Below are 25,526 nucleotides of genomic sequence, written 5' to 3' on the forward strand. Positions count from 1 at the left end.
ACTTTGGAGTTTGTTGCCAAATCCTAACAACCTATTGTGTAACTGGCGGGGGAGACAGGGTCAAAAGCTGATAGTTTTATACATCTGGATAAGTTGACATAAGATTGGTGACAGGAACATCTCTGATAGTTGAATGACCTCATTTTCAAGTTTCAAAACTTAGGCAAGCTGCAACTGATAAACAGAATAGCTGTAAAAATTACTTTAATACATTTCTCCCTTACATCATCTTAAAAAGACAAACTATTTTAGCTGAAACTAGTAAAGAAAATCAGATGTAGAAAACTTCATTCTGTGTAGCAAAAAATTGACATTTATAAGCAACTCAAAGCAACATCTTATGCTTGAAAATTCAAACAATGTGACACCATAAGTTTTTTAGGTCTTGCAGTTATTTACTGATGTCCATTTATAATTGACAAAAGCCTTGAGAAGTTCTGTCTTGTATTGTTTAAAAGATGTAGCCAAATTTGAAGATCCTGAGAACAGATTTATTGTAAAAGAGATCATCAAGGAAATTGGGGAACCTCGGAATTATGGTTTGACAGATGAAGAAAAGGAAAATTTGGAACGCAAAGCAGCTGAGGAACGCCTTGTCAAAGAAGCTCAAGAAAAAGCTGAACGAGAGCGTAAAGAAACTGAGGAAAGGGCTGAAAGGATGGCAAATTGGGAAGAGTGGGTAGGTTAATACATATTTTTTGGAAACCATTATTATTTATGTGTTTTAGATGGCTTCCAGCAATCTGTTAGGTAAATACACTTGGAAAGTGTGGCATAAATTCTCTAGTTCCTTATATCATACTTTAGATCTGGTTTAGACTATCTTCACGGTGCATTTTGAGACCCAACCTAAAGAATATAGTCTCTTTTTGATTACAGACATAGCATTTTTTTTGCATGTTGGTATCACCATGTCTCTAAAATACTTTTATGATACTCTTCTTGTTGTTGCTGCGCCGTAGCTCTTTTATTTTACCATTTGTAAATATCTATTATAATTAATGGTGTTTTTCCATAACCAGTCTTCTAGGACTTTTACATTTTGCTCACTTTACTTCTAAGCAGCTGACCAAGTCTTAATTATCATGCCTTTCAAACAAGATTTTTAACTCAAGACTGATCAATATTCCAGTCTGCATTGCATAAAGGTTGCGGAGCCTGCAAGAGAAACACCTTTGAGAGCCAAGTCCTCAGTTCAGTGAGGACTACCTGATGCGGTCTGAAGGATGCTTTTTGTTTGCTAATACTTTAATAAGTACTTGGCATTTAGGCTACCTGACCTCACAGGATTGCACATGATGTTTTTTCCTTATTTACTTTGCCACATCTAAGGACATTTTAGGTAAATAACCTGAAGTGCGTACTATAAGAATGTTCTTGTTCACATCCAAAGTCAGGTTGTTTCACCAGAAGGCAGTTCTTCTATTGTCTTCTTCTAGAGCTATTTAAAAACAAACTGATCATTCCACAGAGGAATCCTTTTCTTACATTTGAATGCCCATACACATCTATGGGGAAATAATACTCTGAAATTATTCACTTTTAAAGAAGCATTTACATTGCTCTGATGTTGGCTTGTAAATACGCTTTCTTTGTTATCTCTATGCTTATTTACAGCCTCATTCAACATTAAATAGCGTTTTGTACTCTCTGTAAACTTATCTAAAAGATTAGTAAGGGTAGTTAACACATTTTTAGCTATACTCAATCCAAACCCATCTAACTTTCAAGAGAGCAAACTGTGCATTATTCAAAGCTAAAGTAAGTGTTTAAATAAAATGTGTGCTAAAGTTTATCCTTTTAAATAGGCAGATGCTCAGGAAATCTAAGCAACTATTCATTTGCCCTTGAGACTGTAGATTACCTGCTGTCTTGGAGTAGTGACCAAAGACCACTTACAGAATGTATGCAGTAGGACTCCTGGGTTGAGTGACTAAAGTAAATCTTCTCCAGGTTCTGGTATATTGGTTTTATCTGAACATTGCTTTTGTGTTATACCTTGAGTATAGAAAAGCAGTCTTCAGAGTATCATCTGCTTGCTGTATCTATATACGATTCAGGCTACTGATGAATAAAATGAGAGAAGAGAGGACAATAGAAATGTTTGAGTAATCTTCTGGATGAAACTACTGCAAGTATGCATGGTATTGAATAGAAGAAAGAAAAAATCGCAGCAGTTTTATTTCCCCACTCCTCCTACTTTTTGAGTGTAATCATTGTATTTGATTTAACCTGAATTCAAGAATAAATTTAGCTGGTGTAAACAGATGTAATTTACTGTGGTTTTAGTTTATTTAACTCTCATCCCCCTCAAAAACTGACATAAATGAAATAAAAACAAAGCAAAGAAACCAAACCCAAAACAAATAAACAAACAAACCAACACAATTTAGTTATTTAGAGAGTCAGGGCTCTTTTCTGAGTAAAAATATTCTCCTTCCCCCTCCAGTTCAAAGAACCTTCAAGAAACCCTCTGCATTTGCAACAGTACTAATTTTTTGAAGTGATACAGTGTATTCCAACTATTTTGCCAAGTACCTTACGGAAACAGGACCACTGGAAGACTTCAGAATAAACCTTCTTTTAGGTGTTAAAGAGAGAAAAATAAAATAATTTTACGAAGGAGATAATTTCAGTTTTCATCATGTTCAATCCTTTGTCCTCAGTGTGCCATGTACTCTAAATTTAATAAGCAGTTCATAGTTTTTCCTGCCAAGTTGTGAGTTTTAAAATTCTGTCCACAGCTTCTAATACTATTTTTTCTCTAGGCCACCATTATTATTTACTCAAGTGCTATTTGGTAGATGTTATAAACCTTATTCTTTATGATTTTGTTCATTATTTGTAGAATAAACATCTGGAGGAAGTGAAAAGACAAGAACAAGAGTTACTGGAGGCCCAGTCCATTCCACTACGAAACTATTTAATGAAGAATGTCATGCCAACACTTATGCAAGGGATAAATGAATGCTGTAGGATCAGGCCGGATGATCCCGTTGATTTTCTGGTAAGGTGATTACATTTTTTTTCTTAAATATGTTTGACAAAGCTTAATGAAAATATTCATGTAGACCCAAAGAATCTCAGTTAACATAAGGACTTATATTCTTTTTTCCCACTGTCATGATAACAATTAATTAACACATAGTATCTGCAATTCTGGCGAGCAGTAATTGTTGTGAAAACTAACAACCCAGCAGCTACTCTTTAGGGAATCAATTGATACTGTGTATCAGTAAGGGTGTAATCCAGCTTTGCTAAACAGTAACAGGACAAGAATCACTACCAGAATCTGTTTCTCTTCGGTGCGTGCATTCTGCTCGTCTTACTTACCCTGCCAATTCTGTATTATCTACTCTCCTGGGCCCAGAAATCAGGCCCTAGGGTACTCCCTAGGATTTTCCATGGAGTGACAAATACTGTCATAAATAGCTCACTTCCTTCTCTTGCCCGTGATAGGGATGGGGTGACTGCTACCAAGAGAGAGAATGAGGTGGATGGTATTTTGGATGGTATTGTTTATGGGGAAGAGGTTTCTCTGACATACCTGCCAGAATTTATATTTTAGAGCCACTTAATACTCTCTGTGATTTTGTTTAAAGCACTGTTATCCAATATATTTTTGTTATTTTGTGTAAATTTTAAAATTGGAGACTTGAAAACAAGTGTAACTTTGAAACTCTTCTGTTTATAGGCAGAATATCTCTTCAAGAACAGTCCTGATATTGAATGAGATGATAAACATTAAATCCTAACAGCTGTCGAAATTGTGAAGTAGAAAGGGAGAACATTCCTAATGCTTTTTAAATAAAAATACTTAGTTTCTGAAATGATTTTTGTTTAGGCTTATTATGTAATCTCCATTTTTATTTCTTATCATTTACTACTATGTTTATTGGGTTTTTAATATTCCTTCTACAAAAGTACCATTTACTGCACATATTGATTGATGCATTTACTCATCTGTATTTCATATGTCTATTTGAAACTGTGAACCATAAGAATCTGTTCTCTCTCCAAAATTTTCTTCCTGAACTTTTTTCAGTTACACATTCTATTTAAGCAATATATTCTTGTCCTGATCCATAGTGGATGTAGGCAGCTAGCCCGAGAAAAACTTTTCTTAAAAAAAAAGAATTTTCACTGAAAATGGAAATAAATAGAAGCAGCAAGCTCTCTTATTTCCCCTCCCAGCTACCAAGAGGCAAAACTTCACACAACATAGTCTTCTTGTGCTGCACTGAAAACTGATTGGATAAAGTTTCCCAGCATAGGTATGTCATAAAACCTGGGTTTTGATTTGGTATCAAACAAATGGATGTAGTTCCCATTTAATTCTTGTCATCATTCAGTATTTGATACGTTTTTTACAGATTCTTGAAGAATCTAGACTTCCCAGCATGTGGCTGTCATTCCCTTTTTTATTGACTTCATATACCTCTCAGAGAAACTGTCAATATCTATGCTGACTGAGCTGAAACTGATACCATATTTGGTGTAAAACAAATACAGGATTTTGTCAAAACAGAAAGCAAGGACTTTGGGAGAAGGGGGAAAGAAAGAGGAAGAACTGAAAGAATGGTGATATAGAAACATTTTACACTTATTTTATCTATTACTTTTAGTATTAGAATTTTAGACATATTAATCCCCAATGTTCTTATTCAGATATATCAATATTTTTAGAGAAACAGTCTTATTTCATCTGTTTTCACACAGCCAAGTCAGTGATGATAGCCAGGAACAGAGTTCAGAATCATCATCTCCTACTTTAAAGAAACAGATTTCTTTGGGATCTAAATCTCCTATATGCTGCCAGTCCACGTTGCCATTTATCATGTGAGGCAATTGAAGGTGGAATAATCGGTAATTTCAGAGGAATTTTTAGTTTGGGAGTCCTATTTTTCAGAGTGAAGATGAAAATAGGACACTAAAAAAAGGAGATAAAACAGGTTTGGTGGTTTGTTTGGGGGTTTTCTTGGTTTTTTTTTGTTTTTGCATAGAGTTGCTGTAACACATTTACTTTTCTAAGAATAAAGTTTTGAGCTGATCTGTAACGAGTGTGATTTTTTTTTTTTATTTAAAATTTTCTGAAATTTATGTAGTCTCTTACAGGCAGAGCTTTCAAAAACAATGACTAGTAAAGGATCTCTTCGCTCTGTGTGCGGCATAAAAAAGAAAATAAGCTCCATGCAGGTAGGTCTGAAAAAAAGATACGCGCAGAGCTAGCTTTGACCTGAAACCCTTCATTTTTCAGAGGAACAGAGCGGGGGACCGATGCGGGTTGCGCTCGGCCCGTGTGAGCCGATTACAAACCCCGCCGCGCCTTCCCAGGGGCAGCCGGTGGGGGCCGGGCCGCCCTCCTGCCCCCAGGCGGAGGGCAGCGCCGGCCGCGGCCGCCCCGCTCCCCGGCGACGCCCCGCATGTAGCCCCCGGCGCCGGGACCACCAGCTGCCGGCGGGAGCAGCCCGGAGCGGGCCGATTTCAAGGCCCTTTGGGCGGCTTGTTGGTGCAACGCGAGGGCGGTCTCGCCGCGTTTCCTTCCATGGCAATTAAAGTCCGCGCTTCCCCTCGCTCGGAACCCCCCGGTGCCCAGGCACACCGTCAGTCGCGCCGAACCCTTCCCGGCGGCCCCGAGCCACCTCCCCTCCCCGGCCGGCCCAGCTCCGCCGGCCCTGCCGGGACGCTCCGGCCTCGCCCGGCGTGAACCCGGCAGCGCTGGAGCCAGGCGCCGCGCCGCCTCGCCTCGCCGCGCGCACGCGCCGCCTCGCAGCCGTTAGCGCTTTGTTTTCAAACTCCGGCACGCCCCCCCGGAACTACAGCCCCCAGGATGCCCTTCGGCCTCGCGGCCTTCTGAGCATGCGCGGGCGAGTTAGCGTGCGCGGCGTGCGGGGGTGGCCGCGCCGCTGCGTCAGGCCCCCCCCCCCGGTCTAGAACGTTGCTGTGGTAGCGTCTGGGCGCCATGTTAGAAGGCCGGAGGCGAAGAGGAAAGTGAAGCGGCGGCGGCCGGGCCTAGCGAACGGCTTTCTCCTCCCTCTAAGGCCTGACCCCGGCCCGTACCATGGTCACGATTCCCGCTTCCTGGCGGGACGAGTGACCGGTCCGGAGGCGGCAGTGGTGGGGGAGGACGAAGAAGAAGAAGAGGAGGAGGAGGGAGAAGGGGACGACGCGGTGGTGGTGGCGGCGGCGGCGGCGGCGGAGGAGGAGGAGGAGGGGCTGGAGAGACGATGCCGTTGTAAGTTGGAAGGCTCGCGGAGTGTCTTAAAGGCCTGTGTTTTGCCGGCCCTTACTCAGCGCTCTCCTCGTAAAGCTCCGTGCTCCCGGCCCGCTCGGGCCCTTTCTGCTGGCTCTCGCCCTTCCCCCTCTCTCCTGTCCCCCCTCCGGTCCTGGGCTCTTCCGGTGCCGCAGTGTGAGGGGCTGTGGATCCGCTGCTCTCCGCCCAGCCTGCGAGGAGCTGCTTGCTTGCTTTCTTGTCCCCTCCATCGCTATGAGTCCCGAGGGAGACGCTGATGTGGCTTTTACGTTGTTGTTATTGTCGTCGTCTTTTCCTTCGCGATCTCATAGCGGCAAGCGTGAGGGGCCGGGCGGCCGCGGGGCGGATGTCTGCGGTGACCCTCTTCGCCCCACTGTTGCGTCAGGCCATATGAAGCGGCAAAGTGCCGCATATTTACCCTTTTCTTGCCCCGGCCGCGAAAGATGAAGCTCTTTTTCTCTCGAGTCCCGACAAAGCCTCTCCCCCGGTGGCCGCGCGAACGGTTTTTCCTCGTTCCGGGGGTAGGAGAGACAGAGCCGCCGGTTCTAACAGGCGACCCGCGCTGAGCCCGCCGTCCTTGCAAAATTCACCCGGTCCTCGGTGGCTCCGAAATGCCAAGCCGCTGAGGGGAGCTCGCAGCCGGCCCGTACAGGCAGCGCCCCCGGTCGGCAGCAGCGGACGGCGGTCCCTCGCCCCCCCCCCCCCCCAATTCCGCCCCCGGGAGGCTTTCTCACTGAAAAAGTGGGCCTTGTGCTTTGGACGTGCCGTGCAGTAACCCCGCTGGTAGTCATGAGTAACAAAGTGGGACGTAATTTCATCCCAGTTTCTTTGCTGATTTCCTTCACCGCACCCCCTGCTTCCCCCCCCCCCCCCCCCCTTTTTTTTTCCTCGCTGACATTTTGACGGCTCCGGGTTGAGATGACAAAACTTCCTGCTCCTCAGTTCCGTAGTCCATAATGTTAGTTTTTTATTATCCTGTATAAGTCGAGGGAACCAGCGATGGGTAGGTGGTCAAGTGGCTTTTAAGAATAAGGCATGTCTATATGCTGGGTTCAGGTTTTTGTGGTGTGGGTTGGTTTGTTTGGTGGTTTTTTTTTTTTTGCTATTGAAGGAGACATATAAAGAACTTGGGATTACTCACTATTGTTTCCCTATTAATATTTGGGATTATTCACTGTTGTTTTAAATGTGTAAACTTTATGTGAAGAATAACCATGCTTGCCTGTTGTGCTTGTTTTATTCAATCTAAAATACTATTAAGTTAGTCGTGGGGCAGATAACAGAAGGCAACCTTAACTGAAAGAGTTTATGGCAGGAAAAACACAGTGGGTGAATGCAGAAAGGAAAATGGTTATGCCAAGTAGTTTCTAATGCTTGTATAATGAGGCTGCAGTGTCTTTATAGGTAAGTTTTGCACATGTTCATTATGGCAATGAAAAATTACCAGAAACCAGCTTTGAAGTTGGCTAGGCTTTTTGGCCTCAGGAAAATGGGAGGGTGTTTATTCTGCCTGCTTTCATTCTTAGTTTATTTTGTTGTGACTACATAAATTCCAAATACTTAATAAAAACATTTTAAAGTTTGGGCTACTTCTATGAGTTGTAATAATAGCAATCTTCAACTTCGACAAATTTGGAATGATGAGATCATTTTTCTTAATGTAGGTGTTTATGATACTTTGACCAGAAACTCTTAAATAACATTACATAGCAATATATTAGTGCAAATATAACCATTTTCAGTATAAACATTACTTGGCAACTTCACTAATACAGGAGGTTTATTTTAGTTAGGAAAAGCAAAGCTTTCTCAGATTCTGCATTTGTTGTCATTTGTTTGGAATGATTGACTTTGTATTATTCAGTCAAGACTTCAAAGTGAACATTGTAATGCTAGTAAGTTGCAATGCTAGTAATGTTAATTCTTGAGTTTATGAAGCGATACCTCTGACTTAAGTTTAGAGGAAAAAAAAAGCCGAGCTTAGGAAATTCCTTTCCTGTATAATTCTTTCCAGTTGATGCTTTTATACTTTAGGATGGTAATTGTTTGCGTGAGAGTAGAACAACCCTATGTCGCTGCCAAACTTTCAAGATGACAAACAAATTACTCTTTTGTCCTGACCTTTCAAGACAGAAGTTTAAAACTTCATTTTTTAGGGTAGTATTTACAACTGACAGGCCTAGTCAGAGCTGATCTCCCATACAACCAGAGATTGTCATCACTCTTTACTTGATTAGTTCAGAGCTCTCAAGAGGTGTACAGTGTTGTTGATACTGCACTGTGTGTGTATGTGTGCGTATTTCTCTTAGCAGTACGGTACAAAACTATAAAACCAAGCAAATTATTTATGTACAAGACACATCAGTAGTAAGAGAGCAAACTCAGGTTCTGCTGAAGCTGATAGCTGGCATTTGCAAAAGCCTTTCAGTGTTTAAAAAAAATACTGAGTTTATCCTAGGAACTTCTGTGACTTTTTGTTACAATTCTCTTTAATCTCTTGCGTGAAGAGATAGCAGCTGCATAAGGGAAAACTCTTTAACTTTCAATTGTTCAAAAAAGCTGAGTAGAAACAAAGGTGAATATTTCCCGTTATAAAGATACATTTTAGTGAACTGTTAGGTACAGAATGTTCCTGTGCATTATCTGAAACCTAAGATGCTAGGGAGAAATGAAGCTCACTAAGCTGCTCATACGTTTCAGTTAGGGCTAGGTTTTACGCAGAAAGGCTACTGACTCAGTGAAGCAGTAGCAATGTTTATGTGAATTGATGATGTAGTCTTTTTATGTAACCTGGGCTTTTCTGACCCTCCAAATAGAGAAATAGCACCATCAATCTGTTTCTTGTTAAGCTGCTGATATTATTGCACTTAGAGCTTCTTTGCTGAATTTCCTTATCTGCTGAAATCATTGCAAATGACTTTTTTTTTTTTTGTTTTTCAATCAGAAGTGGAAAAGTCCATTGAGTCATATGTATGAACACTTAAAAGTGCCATAAGTGCTATAAACTTTTAACTGTTGTTGGTATTGGTAACTTCCATATTGGAGTTTTGGAAAGTCATTAATTTTTTTTTTTTCAGTCTTTATTGTAGACAGTCAAGCTTATTCTCACTTCTGAAGTAAGACTTTTTATATGTTTTCTTTCACCGAACTTTGCTTTAGACATATGCAAAGTCATTGTTTTCTTGACTTTTAATTAGCGACTGTCAACTTGTACTCCAGAAGAAGTACAACACTGTATTTAAAATGGCTTGTACTGATTGGGAGTGGATAAATAGTATGTTTCTGAACAGAGAGAGCTCAGGTTTTTATGGACTTTTATGGAAGGAATTAATTTATTCCTAACTTTGTGAAGCACAGGACCTACTTTAGAAGAACGGTTGTCTTAATTTAAAGTGATAGCTTTATTAATCAAGAAGAAATTGATATAAAAATCTATACTGAGGACTAATTTGTTAGATGTAGTACAGAGGAACTGGATGGCAAGTATATGTGGTTTTGCAATAGTTTTCAGTCTTCTAATGTCACTCCAAAAAAGACTGAGTTTATACCTGTTAACATGGAGGTACTGCACAGAACTTGGAAACCAGTTATTTTGGGCTGAGCAGATTTCACCGCTGAGACAAGTTAATCTCTTACAGTGAAACCCTTCATGGGATTCCTAGCTCTTGGTTTGATACTTCCTAATATCTTTTGATTCAACCTTACTGAATTTCTTAAATTACTACCTCTGGAGTTTTTGGTCTCCAGAATAGCAATAAACCTCATTTTTGGTTCAAGTGCTGCCTGCGGAGTTCAGTAGAAATTTCTTTTGTTTAAACTTGAGAAACTTCTTCCTAAACTGTTGTTAGTAAAAACGTTGTGGATGGCTGTGTGTTTGGATACGCTGCCTTCAATATTCTTCTGTACAAACAGAAGAGCCAGAGAGAACTCAGGATTGAGTCAAAGGTTAGCAGAATGTGTATGAATGTTCTTTCTTTTGCCATAGGTGAGTCTCTTCTTCCATAGGTCCGTTGCCTGTCATTGCTCCAATACCCAAACCAGATTTGAACATGGGTATCTTGAACATCTCACACTGACAGTTGAACACTTAATTCATGGTCTAAAGGATCCAGCAATTTTCTGCTAGATATTAAAACTTTTGTTCAGGAAGGACAGCTGGATTGTCCTAACCATTTAAAAACATATGTTCCCTGGTAACTGATTTACACAGACTTCATTAAGATTTCCTGCTTAGATTTCTGAAATTTTGCGTGGAGTGATGGCGTTAGCATTAAGCCAGAAACTTTAATCTGAAATTGCCAAAGTCAGTCCTTGTTGGAGGAGACTTTAAAACAAGCAAACAAAACCCCTCAGAACACTTCCTCTGAAATCTGACACAGTGGAGCTTGAGCTTTGTGAATTTAGCTCTAACTGATTGACCAGTTGGTGTGATGACCAGTATTGCTTCAGTAATCCGACTTGGGGGTCTTACATCAGTAAATAAGAAAGACTGAATTTTACTGAGGTAATCAGTAGAGGCAAATAGAGAAGAGAGGATAGTCTCTGAGATTCCTTAAGTTGTGTATTTTGTCTTGGTATCTGGAGGCAAGACTGAATGAGCCAAAGGTCCTGACTGAAGTTAAAAGTTTAAAGTTAACGTTCTGTGGGTTGTTGGCACTATTTTAAGACACTTAACAGCCCACAGTTTCTCTTCCTTCACCAGTGCTAGCCTTACTGTGCGTGTCTGTCTGGACAAACTTAATCCTCAGCTGAGGTTTAGTGATGTATGAAAGGGGTTATATGACTTCTAGCAAAAGCAAGGCTTGATGGCCAAAAGCTGGAAGGGATTTTTGCATGCACTTGGCATACATTTAGATGTCTTAGATCTTGGGTGGTTAAGATCTATTTCAGGATGGATCAGAGGTGAGCTTTAAACTTACATGGGATTCAAACTGTTATAATTTGTTAAATATTATGGCATCTGTTTTTAAGATTTCAGTTGTTTGAGTTGTCTTTTATTTCTGTGAAGCATCCCAAATTTCAGGAGTATGAGGTTTAGATAATGCAGTGCTGATTGCAACTGTATTTTGTTTGTGATAAGAAGCTGTCATGGTTTAACCTCAGCCGGCAACTGAGCACCACACAGCCGCTCCCTCATCCTCCCCCCCACCGCCCTGGTGGGACGGGGGAGAGAATTGGAAGAGTAAAAGTTGAGAAAACTCATGGGTTGAGATAAGAACAGTTTAATTAATTGAAATAAAATAGTAATAATAATAGTAGTAGTAATAATAATAATAAATATACAAAGCAAGTGATACACAATGCAATTGCTCACCACCTGCTGACCAATGCCCAGCCAGTCCCCGAGCAGCAGTCACCACCCCCGGGCTAACTCCCCCCAGCTTTATATACTGAACATGACGTCACACGGTATGGAATATCCCTTGGGCTAGTTTGGGTCAGCTGTCCTGGCTGTGCCCCCTCCCAGCTTCTTGATGGCAGGGCATGAGAAGCTGAAAAGGCCTTGACTCTGTGTAAGCACTGCTCAGCAGTAACTCAAACATCGGTGTGTTATCAACTTTATTCTCATCCTAAATCCAAAACACAGCACTGTACCAGCTACCAGGAGGAAAATTAACTCTATCCCAGCCGAAACCAGGACAGTATCCACCCCTTATTCTATACCATCTACGTCATGCCCAGGTCCCCACACTTTCCAATACATTCCAATTAATCACCACCACTTTTCCTGTATTTTTATATATATACACACAGATACCATTCCCTTAGTCTATGGGCCATCCCTATGAAGTGTTCATTGAGTTCATTCAGTCCATGACTTTGGGCTCCATCTGTCATAACAGTCCTTCAGGGCAGGAGAGATGGTGTGTGGTGGTGGATTTTTTGCATGCTGAAGCCAGTTTTGGTCCCATCACTGCTGCGCTTGTCCGGCTCTATCATTGCTGCACTTTGCTTGGTTTCATCAAAATTCATTCTTCATTAATCTGGGTGATTCTTACTGTAATACCGTTGATATGGCATATAGCCACCACAGAAGTGATGATATACAGTATTATATAGTAATTAACATAATTCAATTTAATTCATTGGCTATTCTCACCCAAAATCAAATCCCCTTGAGGTACACATCGGACTTCCCCATCCTCCCGCATCACCCACAAAGTGCACCCAGGTCCTTGAGCAAAAGCAGTCCCACGGATGGGTTTGCCTTTGCCCGAGGAATAACCCAGGCTGTCTTCCCCAGCATATTTTTTATGTGCACTACAGGGACTTTATCCCCTTCTGCAGTATGTAAAAGTTTTGACTGGGCAGGGCCAGCTCGATTGGCAGATCCCCTAGAGTTGACTAACTAGCTTTTGCTAAATGTATATCCCAATGTTTGAACGTCCCACCACCCATTGCTCTCAGCGTAGTCTTCAACAGTCCATTGTATTGTTTGATTTTTCCAGAGGCTGGTGCATGACAGGGGGTGTGATATACTCACTCAATGCCGTGCTCTTTGGCCCAGGTGTCTATGAGGTTGTTTTGGAAATGAGTCCCATTGTCTGACTCAATTCTTTCTGGGGTGCCATGTCGCCATAGGACTTGCTTTTCAAGGCTCATTTTAAGCATAAAATCTTAATTCGAATAACACAATAAAAATATTACCAGTAGAACTGGGGTAGAATACCGAGAGTGAAGAGAAAAAAAGTGTGTAGAACAATAGTGGTTTTCAGGTAAGGTTGGGAGGAGGGTTAAATACAAAGTATGCTTGAAAAAGAAGTTTGTGACAGGATTCTTGTTTCTTCTGAGGTTGGAGAAAGGTTCCAGTTTTGTAAAAGAAAACAATATTAGAGTACTGCAAATTTGTATCTAACTCTTAGTTATGTATGGGGGAGCGTTGTATAGATACACCTGTATTTGCTCTAAGTCTGTTTTCAGTTTATGTGAATGTGTGTTCATGGTGTAACCTGGTCTTTAAAAGATGAGTTGGAAAGTTTTTTCCCCTTATCTCACAATCTTCCCCCCTCTACCTTAGAACAATGTGTAGTCACTTCTGTTTGAAGGAGTTTAAAGGTGTACAGCTCTAGAAACTTTAAAGCCTCTTACAAGCTTCATTTGTTCTTTTTCTTCCACTTCTGCACCCTGTTGTAAAATGGTTTTGGCAGTGGCCATATTACCAGGGTTTGTTCTCTTTTAATTCAGTAGTTACTGATAACAATGTAAGAAGATACTGCCTACCAAAACTTTGGGTTCTGAAAAAAAAAGTAGTTTAGCTGTACTTGCTGTCAGCTTAGTACAGACTAGAACTCTGTGTGTGTTTGTGTTTTTATATGGGGGAAAAAAGTACATGTACATTTTTCTGCAAGATGAGATTAATTCATACATGAATATGAAATATTGGATCATAACACTTTAGAATTAAACCACTGTAGCTGTTGCCCAAATTTGCAGATGGTTTAAACTGTCAGCATATGCTCTTCAAAAATTCAGGTCAAACCAGAGCAACAACAATAGCATGTTAAATTTAACTCTACATCATTTTCTGCAGCTCTATTTTATATTTGTGCTATTGACAGGTAGCACAAATAGCAGAGCGAGAGCAAGATCTTCATGTGTTTGTGGTTGACTAGAAACAAATAAACAAAAAAGCCCCAAACTGTATCTTAATTTTCTTCGTGACATTAAAAAGAAAAACTTCAATTCCCCCCCCCCCCCCCCAAAAAAAAAAAACCCAAACCCTAAACATGCTTTGAGTTGAGACCTTGACAAGGTCTGCCACGTCTGCCTCTGCTGTTGTCAAGATTGAGTAGCTGGGATGGGACTTTCTGTTGCTGTTTAATATTCCTTGATTTTTTTGTTAATGCTTAACTTCAACGACTAGCAGATTTGACATAGCCCCCTCCCCCACAAGGCCTTAACTTCCCTAATCCTCTCAGGTAGAAGGTTAGCATTGACACTTACCTGTCCTTTCTCTTTGAATAAATTCGGTAGTTTAAACTAAGGGATCCCAAAAGTGATATATCGTGACATGTCACAGGTAAAAATTAGAATGTCCGTATGTCTTTTCAAGAGGGAAGATATTGGAGTAGAGTGTGATCTTCATGGTTTTAGGAAAAAATAAAAGATAAATCTAAGAGTATTGATCATTAGCATTTTCTGGCTAAAATGTAACGTGTAAATACAACATTAAAGTCGGGAAAATGAGCACTTAATGTTAAAGTTTATTTCTCAGTGATAAATTATGTTTCATTTGAAAAGCAGCTAGCAGATGCTTTATTTGAAGTTTCTTGGTTTTGTGGAAGGTAGGGGGTGGGGAGAGGATATATCTTTACTTGTTTGTTTTGTAGTAACTTTGATGACTTGCTGTCATTTAAATGAATGAACACGGGTTACCTAGCACTAGTTAGTTTATTGCATCCTTAAATGAGTTTCACAAACTTTCTTGCCAAATACCATTTTTTCTGTCATTTTACAAAGGCACTTCTCTGATACCTTTTGGTGTGCTACAGAAACCTTAGAATAGTCTTAACTTCAGCAGGTATAAACAGTTGAGCTTCAATTTAAATGTTTTTAGCTGGAAATAACCTATATTCTCTTCAATACTAATATATGTTAAAATATAAGCTTCATTGTGTCTTCCGGAGTTGTAAAATCTTCTAGAAGGCAGCTATGTTGAGAATTGTTACATACCATCCCAGTGAAAGTGTTCTTATTAACTCCTCAACCTTCAAACACAGGCAAAACATTTGTGTAGAAAGGTCCTGTGCTGTTGACAACACGCTTATTTCATTCTTATACGTGAATATAAAAGCAGTAACTGTACAGACTGTAACTGGTTTTGTGTAACAATTCCCAAAGATGTGTATCAGGTGATTGATTTAATAGGTTGTTTAAAGCTGTTGTTTTAGTGAACAGTTTCAAAGCTTATTTCGTGTTGTATGACCATGCTCTGATGGTCCTGTAGGGGTTGGAGATAGTACTGGTTTAAATCATGTCAACTTGGTGTTCTGTGAAGACAGACCTGCACATTGCAGTGCCAGGGTTATGCTGTAAACTAGATCAGGGAAGCGATCTGATGTTTGGTTGGTTTTTATGTATTGTAATTTTGGGGGTAAGGTGAAAGATTATTTTCAAGTTATTAGTTCTCAAATTGGTGAAGCATGGCCCTTACAAGCAGGTGGAAGACAGAGGGCTCAGTCAGCATGACTGACTTCAGGAGTCTGCTTCACTGAGTCTGGGTCTGAGTGACATTGAGTCTTTTCTTGAAATCTAGTAACATCATCTGCCAGGATGTGTTTTGTCAGTCCTTTCAATGAAGTCTAATATCTGTTGAATTGGATACAGTGTCTAGTTATGGATGGGTGAAAATTATAGTCAGACCATCAGGAAGTTTTTACACAAAACTAAAATATTGATTGCTTTAGATTACTACTTTAAAAACCTGTAAAAATAAACTGCAAAATCTTAAATTGAAAAGCAAATATATTTTTTCAAATTAACAGTTGGCAAAAGGGAAGAAATTGTGGTTCAAATTTAACTAACTGCTTTGTGCTATAAGTAAAAATATTCATAATATCCAAAGGATGTTTATGTTTCTGACTGCTTTTTTTAGTACCAACTAAGTAGCTGAAGCTACTATTTGTGTTGACATTCCAATTTTTTTTTTTTTTTTGAAAAAGAGAAAAATTGTTTTAGTGGCTTCCTTTGTCCTTAATTTGAATTACTGTTTTATATAATTCATCTGGACAGCTTTTTTTTTTAAATGTTTACTTTCACACATAAAGTCCTAAAGTCTATATGATTTGTTCAGCTGCTACCAAATTTTTCATTAGGTGATTAAAACCTCTTAGCTTAAGGAAGCAATGTCAAATAATGTTCCCAGACATGATTACTTGGGGTTGATTTTTTTTTTAATGTACAGTTTTTTAGTATTTTTTTCTCCTACTTTGCTTTTTTTTCCTTTTGCTAACAAGCAAAGGGACAAATGTGCTAGAACTTGCTTTGTGAGAAACTTGCATTGCGACTGAATTCAAACAAATTATAGTACTTATAACAGTTTTAGAATGGGTTTAGCTTGTGGAAAATTATATTAGGTTTTGTTGATTCCTGTCAATTTTAAGTTAAGATGTTCTTTTTTAATACTTAGTCTTCATGGAAATGAGGAATGAAATCCTGAGGAGATGAAGACAGCAGATTATGGAAGTAAAAGTGAAGTTGTACTGTAGTTTTTCCACACATAAAATGTAGTTAGCCTGAAAAATCATTTCTCATTTTGTATGATAGAAATAGTATATAACATGTATAAACATGAAGGACTGATAATACAATATACAGGGGAATGTTACGCTTGCTAAGAATGGGACTTTCACATAAGCTGTCAGCTTGATTTTTTTTGACATGGAGGATGCTGTTTTCTTTAGACTTTATCTCTATGAAAGTTGAAGGAGACCAAACTGGTGATAAAGCTTTTGCCCTAGTAGAATGAATAATTGAATTCAGGAAAAAAAGATATTAATGCATAACCTGAATTAAAAATATTAGTTATATATTTGATATTAAACAAAATGTTACTTTATACCTTTGGAAGGGAGTAATCTTATGTAGTAGGAAGATAACTTAAATAATGCAGATATAACACTTCTACACAAGTGTTGCCTTAATTTTCAGGTAATACTTGCTTTAATTGTTGGTAAGACTTTTTGAATAGTTGAGAAAATAGCCACATTTTCTGAAATGTGTATTTTGATGAGAGATCATAATGTTTTTGTTGGTCTCTGAAAGGTTGATTAATTTAAGTAACAAGTTGGTTTCAGAAAAGCAGCTTTTCAGTATGCTTAAAAACAATGATTTGTCATTTTCAAAAATCAAAGGTGGAGGAATAATACTCATAATTTAGAGGAAAGTTGTCGATATAAAACTAGTATTTAATGCTGCAACTAACCTTTAGAGCTTTTCAAATACAGATTTAAGTAGGGTATTTTTTAAACCTGTGAAGTATATAACGAGCAAGACTAAATGTTATTTAACTTAAAATTTGGCTATCTTAAATGTTGAAGTATGTAATTTATTCTACAATACTGAATATGTTTAAGAATTTTTTTTTAATGGCTACCTGTTGTTGCTAGTATCAGTTAAAAAAAGTTTTAACTATATAGGTATAGCATGCAGTTATCACTGAATCCAAGCACTTGTATGTTACACAAGACCAAGTTCAGTTTTGAAACACTTAGAATTACTAACCTTAAAGCTCAAACTGTTCTGAAAATAAGGCTGTGTTTAAATGTGAACATCATAAACAAATATATGCCCATGATGAAAAAATGCATGGCTGTTTGTCATACAGGATGCTCATCTAGGAAAGGTGTTAATAGTTTTCACTGTATGATGATCTAGGAAAGCTGTTAGTAGTTTTCACAGTATGATGATAACTTTACTTCTGTGTTTCTGCTGAAGTTCTTTCGTGTGGTCTCCTCTCCTTTCTTGCGACATTGAAATATGGGGGATTGACTTCAGGGTATCATCCTTGTGCTTGAGGTTTGGCTCCATATCTATTTGCGTAGCTTGAAAAGTGCGAGGCAAGGATGCTATGAGGGCTTGTAATTGGACTGTTTAGTAGTGAACTAGGTCCTTGCAGATTTAACCCTATGGTGGGTTAGGTTTATTTTAGGCTTACTTTCCTATTTAGAAAAATACTTATATCAAGTAAAATGTCATGTTAAGGAAACATGAGGGACATGGAGAGAGTACTGCTTACATCCTTGGTACTTGTGCTAGGCAAAGTCTAGTACAAACCTCTGATATTGTCCCCCCACCCCCCTAATAAAGCAAGGCTATATGTAATACTGCCAGCACAGATTGAGCTGACATTGTTCGTCTAACCATCCTTTCATGCTAGCCAGAAGAGAAGTCAGCTTAAAGATAACTATATGATGCTGTTGGGCTCAAAATATACTAAAGCCTCCTTACTTATGTGACTGTTTTGAGTGTGTGAAGTCAGCTGAAGTAAAAGATCATGCCTCATAGCAACTTGTAACCCTACAATCGATACTTAGAGTTGGAGAAAGGTAATTCTACTGCTGTCCTTAATAACACAGATTTAACACAGATTGATCTGGGATGTAAATGCTAACAGTAGGCTTAACTTTTTATTTCCTTAGTATGTGTCTCGTCTGCTACTCTGATGAGAAAAAATAATTTAAATTTTTTTTTTGTTTTGTTTCTGTCAGTAACTTTATCTAATTGCCTTTATTAGTCCCGTTACAACCCAGGGATCACAAACACAGCAACTACAGAAGCATTATGGCATTACCTCACCTATCAGTTTAGCTGCCCCCAAGGAGTTTGACTGCATGCTTACCCAGAAATTAATCGAAACTCTAAAACCTTACGGTGTATTTGAAGAGGAAGAAGAACTGCAACGCAGGTGAGTAAACACTCATTCTAGCAGTGGTATTCTCTGTCTGGAGGTTCGTGTAGTTGACTACTGAACCCTAAGCATGCTTATGTTCATTCAAATGCTTTCTTAAAAGCCTAGTGGAATATTAAGCTTGATTCCCTGCCCTCCCCCCCTCCTTAAGACAAATACCTCAGAACACAGAAAGGAATTAAAATGGCCTTTAAATTTCGGAGGCTGGCTTGTATTTTTTCCCCCTTCATAACTGTTTTGTGGTAGTGGCCCCAATGCTTTTTTTCCTTATTAAACTTTCTAGAGTGTTTTGCTCTCAGTAGTGCTTCTCACTGTTTTTTTAGGTGCATGTGTTTTATGAATTAAGGTTTTATTTTGAAAGTGAGTAGAATTCATATACCTGCAATGTGTGTAGGCCTTGCATGCTTGCATTTTTTCTGAGCTTAAATAACTTGAACATCTTTAAAGGGGAAAAAATAGCGGGAATGTTGTAAGAGTGACTTTGTTTCAGTGTGTATATATATATATATAAACAAGATCTGTAATTAGATATGCAATGTTACTGTAGTTGACTTACTGTGTAATGATGATCAGGTTCTTAAAAATACTACTAGTTTGGTCTAAGTTCATGACCTGTGATTCTGCTGTTTATCAATAGGATTCTAATTTTGGGAAAATTAAATAACCTGGTAAAGGAATGGATACGGGAAATCAGTGAAAGCAAGGTATGGATGTATTTTACATGAAATTGCTCATACTAAGACTGCTGTAGGAAGATAATTCCAAAATATGTTCCCAGTCTAAACAGGATGAATCTTAGATTTGGGGATCAAATTTGATCAAATTGGAAAAACAAATCACCTTTGTGTAGCTTCTTTTGTTTCCAGGTAACATCATCCCTTCAAAGTAGAACTTAGTCAAAGAAAGAAACTGATAAATATTGGAAAAAGTCATGGTAGTTGTAATAGTAATTTTCAATTGTTACCTCTTCTCCCTAGGTAGAAATACAGCTTCACTTTTTGTCAAAACACATATGTATAGTACTATGTTAATTATATGCTTAGATTGTTTGGCTTTGTGAACCAGTGCTAGATCTTAAAATGGACTTCTTGCAGCTTTATGAACTGTGGTCTTTAATGTCAGTCCTGTAATGTTACTTTTGTAGACTCTAATAATGATAATAGTGGTTTTGCCAGGTTATAGTCCCCAAACCCCTACATACACCTTTTTTTGAATTATTATAGACTTGCAAAAATGTAAAGATGGAAGTGGCTTTTTTTAGGGGTAGAAGCCTAATGTTTTAAGCTATTTTGCTTTGACTATATTTAGATTGTATTTCTTCTGTACACTTCTCTTATGAAATGGGAATTTATACATGAACAAGATTGGGGGAGGGACACACACGACCCTGCTATATACGTGTTGATCCTTGAAAACAAAATAGTGAGAGTGTCTTGACTGGCGTAAGATTGGAAACTACTTAAGTTAATTCAATATATATATTGCAAAATAATTTGGTTTTGATTTGTTTATATCTTTTGCTGCGTGACCATTAATGTAGGGCTTCAGATTGTAACATTGCATCCTGTTATGAAAGGGTAACTGTCTTTGCCCACAGTACTGTGGATTCAAGTTTTTTTGAAGGTGCAAATCTAGGAACTTTAGTATATGTATCTGAACAATTTTAACATAAAATAAATACCTCTCCAAAACCCAAACTTTAATTTAAAGAATGTAGTATGGGTATGTCTGAAAGTAATTTAATAAACACTGATACTGTAAATAGTATTTTTCTGTTGCTCTAAATTGGAATCCATCATCAATTTCTAAGTCAGTCTAAAATGCCTGAGTATTAAGCAAAATGTGTTTAATGTCCATAATATTTTGAAGATGCTGCACCTGAAGTGTAGAACTGCTGGAACAATTACCAAGTTTGAAACAGTAATGTGTAATATAGTTGAAATGTTACAAAGGGTTCCCAAGTGGCAAACATACCTCTGTCTTCTCTGTAAATACTAAGATTATTATTGCAATAGTAACTACACCTTAAACAATGTAAATTTTGTGGAATGTTTTTCGTTTTGTTTTAAAATAAATTGTGTGTGTTGTTATAACTTGTTAAGGTAAAATAACCAATTTTATTTGCTCCATTTAGAATCTTCCACAGTCTGTAATAGAAAATGTTGGAGGAAAAATTTTTACATTTGGATCCTATAGATTAGGGGTTCATACAAAAGGTAACATTTACTTTTATTATAAAAACTCGTATGTTTGAGCTAATGACATATCTGTAAATGTCACACTTAAATAACAAAAACTTGCTGTCTTTTGAGGTTGTGTTAGGTTTTTTTTTTTTTTGTCAGCCATCTCCAATCTTCATTCTAAATAAAAGAAATACATTCCTCTATGTTCTTGTCATGGGTTGGGAAGCAGACAAAAAAGTTGGAAATTATTTAAAAATAGAGAAAGTTGTATACTTGGCTTCTCATGGTTTGTTCTTTGAAAATTACTACAAATGTTCCACAATTGAAAGAAGAATGTGTGTATGTATTCAGTATGTTTAATAGCCATGAACTTTTTAATTTTCATTTGGTTTGACTTAGTATTCCTGAAGAAAAGCCATTCTACAGGAAGAGAAACTAAATTTTCCTGTTTGGTTTCAAAAAAATTTCTGGCTATTACTGGCATTTCATGTGTGTGAAGTGTGAGAAACTTACTTGTGCTAATAAACAATTTCAGGTGCTGATATTGATGCCCTGTGTGTTGCACCAAGGCATGTTGAAAGAAGTGATTTTTTCACATCATTTTATGAAAAACTGAAACAACAAGAAGAAGTAAAAGACCTGAGGGTATGTGAACTGCCTGATAACAGCTAGCTGAAGTGATGATGCTGAGAAGTTAATGGTGAAAGATGATGCATTAAATAAGTAAATATAACTTTACTATTAAGGCTTGCAATGGATTTTTAGTTAACCTGCAGCAAAGCCTGTCATCATAGTTGAAATAAATAGAGATTCTTCCAAATTTTCTCTGTTCCCGCTTACTAGAGACACTCATTTAAAAATCTGGATGGCAGAATGATCTCCTAACTTAGCATGTGTGTTAGTATTGCAAAATTTCTGCTTGCTTTCTAGCAACAGGCAGATTCAAATGTAAGTGTTTGGTCCTGATCCTTTTCAAACTAACTTGCGTGTTTTTAATGAAGGTTTTAAAGTGTATTGTTATGCTGCTGTTTTTATAATTTAATGCTTATGTAAACAATTACAGTGGTTGATATTAAATAAACCACCTATATTGGCTGTCAACTGTGCATTTGAAAATGGGGGTTACATTTTTAGTGTGTCTCATTAGATGCTTGTGCAAGATTTTTAGCATGTAAAGATGAAGATTTCCCTTGTAGGAATGGAAGACACTGGTACACGGTATTTTGTTTCTCTTCTACCTAAATGACAAGCCTCCCTAGGTCAACTGGTGGAAGCTTTAATCTTCTCAGTATTGGCTCAGTATATTTTTCTCTGCTGCAATTCTTTCTTTTTAGATGAAGGTAGTTGCTGGCAAGTATTAAACTTTGTTTGGTTTAGTCCTGGTCCCATAAAATAAATGGGACTGTCTCTGCAGCATTCTTTCACTCTGCATGCTACAGCATGGTACTACATGGTAACTACCAGGGTAGTGCAAACGTCTGGTGGTAATACTATATGCACTGAAACAACTGTTTTGAATGCGTTATTATCTGAACACTTTTAGTAATCTTTAAATCCACATGCTATAATTAAGATGATTCTGATTTTCAGATTTCCAATTAACTTTGCTATAAACTCTATCTAACTCAAACTAATGTAGTTGATTTAGCAGCAGCATAGAACAATGTACGCTATTCAGTGTAGCTCTGCAGTGATGCAGATAATGTTTAGGTCAGGGTGTCATAACACTTTTAAATCATTCCAGCTAGGTTGAGGAAAGTTTGTACATCTCGATCTTTAGGGAGCCTAGACTTTCTTAATGGTTGCTCTAGTGAGTGAGTCTGAGAGAGTTGTGAACTTCATATTTTGCTTAGGATCCACCCTGCCAACCAGAAAAATTAAGGTAACCTTAACTAAGGTTAAGTGCATAGAATAGTGTTGTCTCCTCCTCTTGTTAAGAACTGGAACACTCTTAGAACTCTGTTTAGCCTCTGGCAGTACCTAACATTTCTTATTCAGAAGTATGCAGTGTTCTTGGCTTTCACAAAAGTAGGTCTCTGCGGATCTGCATTTAGTTCAGATGCTCAGTTCAGGAAGGTGGTATTCCTAGCTGATTGCAGAGTAGACATCAAGTTTCATAGTTTCATCATGGATACTGTTTGTCGAAGTACCTTATTAATGACCACATTTAGAAAAGATGCTCAAGCTCTGGAAACCGCTGACTTGCAACTGGTTTAGATGAAGTCAGACTGCGTAGTTACACAGTTGTCTCCTTGTCATTTCTCATAAAATACTGACTGCAGAAACAATAGAAGAGGCCTCAGAGTAAGAATCCCCATAGGTTGGCCTTCGAATACTTAGAGATGCTGTGAGGAGTAAAAGGTGCTTGATTGTGTCCTACATGTAGCAAGAGAGAGACACCTTGAGGTAACATCATCAGAGCTGGTTGGTATAAGTTTGGGTTATAATTAACATCTAGACAGTTGTAGCACGGAGTAGATCAGTGCTTACTTCATAAATCCTCAATGGTGGAGAAAGATGTTGCTGACAAAAATTGACCTGAAAATGGAAAAGCATCTGTGTATATAGCATTTCATTGTGATTGTTTAGACCTGCTAGCTATTGCTTGTAAATGTTCTTCTCTATGCTGAAGATAAAATATAACTTTTTTCCCCCTAGGCTGTTGAAGAAGCTTTTGTCCCAGTTATTAAACTTTGTTTTGATGGAATAGAGGTAAAGATCTTCTTTTATTTTGTTTTGGTAGAACATGGTTAAAACAAAGTTTTCAAGATCTCCATAACTCATGTAGTATTCATTTATATGAATGTTACTAAAATGACTCCCCTAAGTTCATACCCAAGTCCTTGACAACCGTTCTCAGTTGTGTAATTTAAAGTAGGGCTTTAAGACTGAAACAAGTCTTTCTTGATGTACTTCAAGCTGCATGTAGAATATCTCCCTGTTCTTTCTTAGGCACTGCTACCCACTTGCACTGATTAGTTTAGTGACCTGTAGAGTACCAGTTTTGGCATTATTAAGACTTAACATTTAATAGAAATTATGTTCATAAATAACGTGGCTTCAATAATTTTTGGCTGCTAATGATTCACTGTCCAAACCTTAAATTCAGATTTGCTTCAATACCTTATACCATAGGAAATTGTGTGATCTCTGATCAGTTCTCAAAAATGTACTGTTGAAGGCAAACTAGGTATCCCCTTTGTCCTGTTCTCTTCAGATGTCTGTAAACACATGACCAAAACAATGGTTTTGGTCTGCCAGTTTCTATCCAGTTTGCCTGTAGCCTGATGGATCAGCTGTCTTGGAGTGATGAACTTGCTTAACTTGATATTTACTATTTTGGGGGAAGTTGCTGAGAAAACAGGAACACTGCTTTCAAAAGATACTCTGTTAATCTTTCTCAGACTGTTTTATAGTCAACCTGTCATCTTGGTGACAAGACAAAAACAGACGAACTGTTCATACACACAGTTCATCAGACTTGTTCCTGGCTTATGTCAACCAGTAACTGGTGGGTATAAGAAGGATACTTCACAGCGGGGAAAGAATTCCCATGCTAATCTTCTGACACATGACATGATTTGAAGAGCTGTAGTATTGTACACAAGACTGGATAGTTTCTTCTCTCCCAGTCTGAGTTAAATATCTGCCTTGCAATTATAATGGTCATTAGTTAGGGTACTGGCAATTTTTGAGTCTCAGGAAGAAGAACCATGCCCCTTGCCCTCATCCGTCCAGCTTTACTTGTTTGTATTTTCACTGATGTTTGTGTCACTTGACGCTTAGGCAGAGAGATGTATTTTCTCCAAATGAGAGAGATGTGCAGAGAAATGTAATACCATGCAGTAAGCTAGCCTGTGACTTTGCATCTGTGTCAGCCATTTTATTACTGTCCATATACAGTTGGGTATTAGGAACACTTTTCTGGAGAATCTGTTTTCTGTTTACATAGCTTAGGTATTCATTCTAAATATTGAAACTTGCCATAGGCCTCCTCTGGTTAGTCTGCTATTTGTACGTTTTTTAAAATCATTTACATTCAAGCTAGTGTTTTGTCGTCTTTTTTGAAAATGAAATTCAAAATACAAGCCTAAATAGGGATATAAAAGGATTGTCTGCTATAAGAGTAGTAGTATCTTGCTCCAAGGTAGTAATTTATGGTGGGCTTTGGTGTCTTAGATTTATGCCTGAGACTTAACCCATGTTGCTGACAGTGCTTAAGAGTTCTCTAGTCTTGAACACTAACTTATCATAAGCACTCTTTTTATACATACAAGTATCGTTGGGCCACAATTTCTGATAGTTGCGTTTGTGCCCAATATGTCAGTATCAGAAGATTTTAATTTAATTTTCTTTTTCCTAATGCAGACAAAAGGTGTCAGACGTTTTTCTCTCTTTAAAGAAAACCTTAGAACTGAGGAAAAGGACTTCAGTTTTGTGGTGATCCTGTCAGTTAAACTTCAGAAGTTTCTGCTAATACCAGTTTTTACACATGTATTTTATGTTCTTGCTTAACATAAACAAGAACCTTCTTGATTTTTTTTTTTGTTCTTCCTGTAGAAAACTGATTCCCCGCCCCCCTCCCCCCCAAATGATAGGACAGGCTAGTCATTTCTTTATTTGAAAAATCCTTTTATTGTTAATGAACTTTGAATCTTTAGAGGTGCTAGACCTTCTAGAG

General features: G+C 38.2%; 2 protein-coding genes across 7 annotated transcripts in view; both read left to right on the forward strand.

Moving 5' to 3' along the window:
- Positions 1-5,057, forward strand: part of AK7 (adenylate kinase 7) — a 31,459-nt gene extending 26,402 nt beyond the window's left edge. For all 3 annotated transcript variants that reach the window (XM_076345401.1, XM_076345402.1, XM_076345403.1), the window contains 3 exons: positions 459-679; positions 2,849-3,007; positions 3,695-5,057. In XM_076345401.1, the coding sequence (XP_076201516.1) occupies positions 459-679; positions 2,849-3,007; positions 3,695-3,733 (419 nt within the window). In that variant the 3' untranslated portion in view covers positions 3,734-5,057. The remainder of the gene's footprint in view (positions 1-458; positions 680-2,848; positions 3,008-3,694) is intronic.
- Positions 5,058-5,945: 888 nt separating this feature from the next.
- The window catches only part of PAPOLA (poly(A) polymerase alpha), a 48,069-nt gene continuing 28,488 nt past the window's right edge, over positions 5,946-25,526 (forward strand). Inside the window, exons 1-6 of one of the 4 annotated variants that reach the window (XM_076345407.1) lie at positions 5,946-6,235; positions 18,489-18,659; positions 19,300-19,366; positions 20,797-20,878; positions 21,381-21,490; positions 23,504-23,557. In XM_076345407.1, the coding sequence (XP_076201522.1) occupies positions 6,228-6,235; positions 18,489-18,659; positions 19,300-19,366; positions 20,797-20,878; positions 21,381-21,490; positions 23,504-23,557 (492 nt within the window). In that variant the 5' untranslated portion in view covers positions 5,946-6,227. The remainder of the gene's footprint in view (positions 6,236-18,488; positions 18,660-19,299; positions 19,367-20,796; positions 20,879-21,380; positions 21,491-23,503; positions 23,558-25,526) is intronic. The other 3 variants (XM_076345408.1, XM_076345406.1, XM_076345404.1) reach the window with 3 other exon arrangements.

Source organism: Aptenodytes patagonicus, chromosome 7 (genome assembly GCF_965638725.1).
Source record: "Aptenodytes patagonicus chromosome 7, bAptPat1.pri.cur, whole genome shotgun sequence".
NCBI lineage: Eukaryota > Metazoa > Chordata > Aves > Sphenisciformes > Spheniscidae > Aptenodytes > Aptenodytes patagonicus.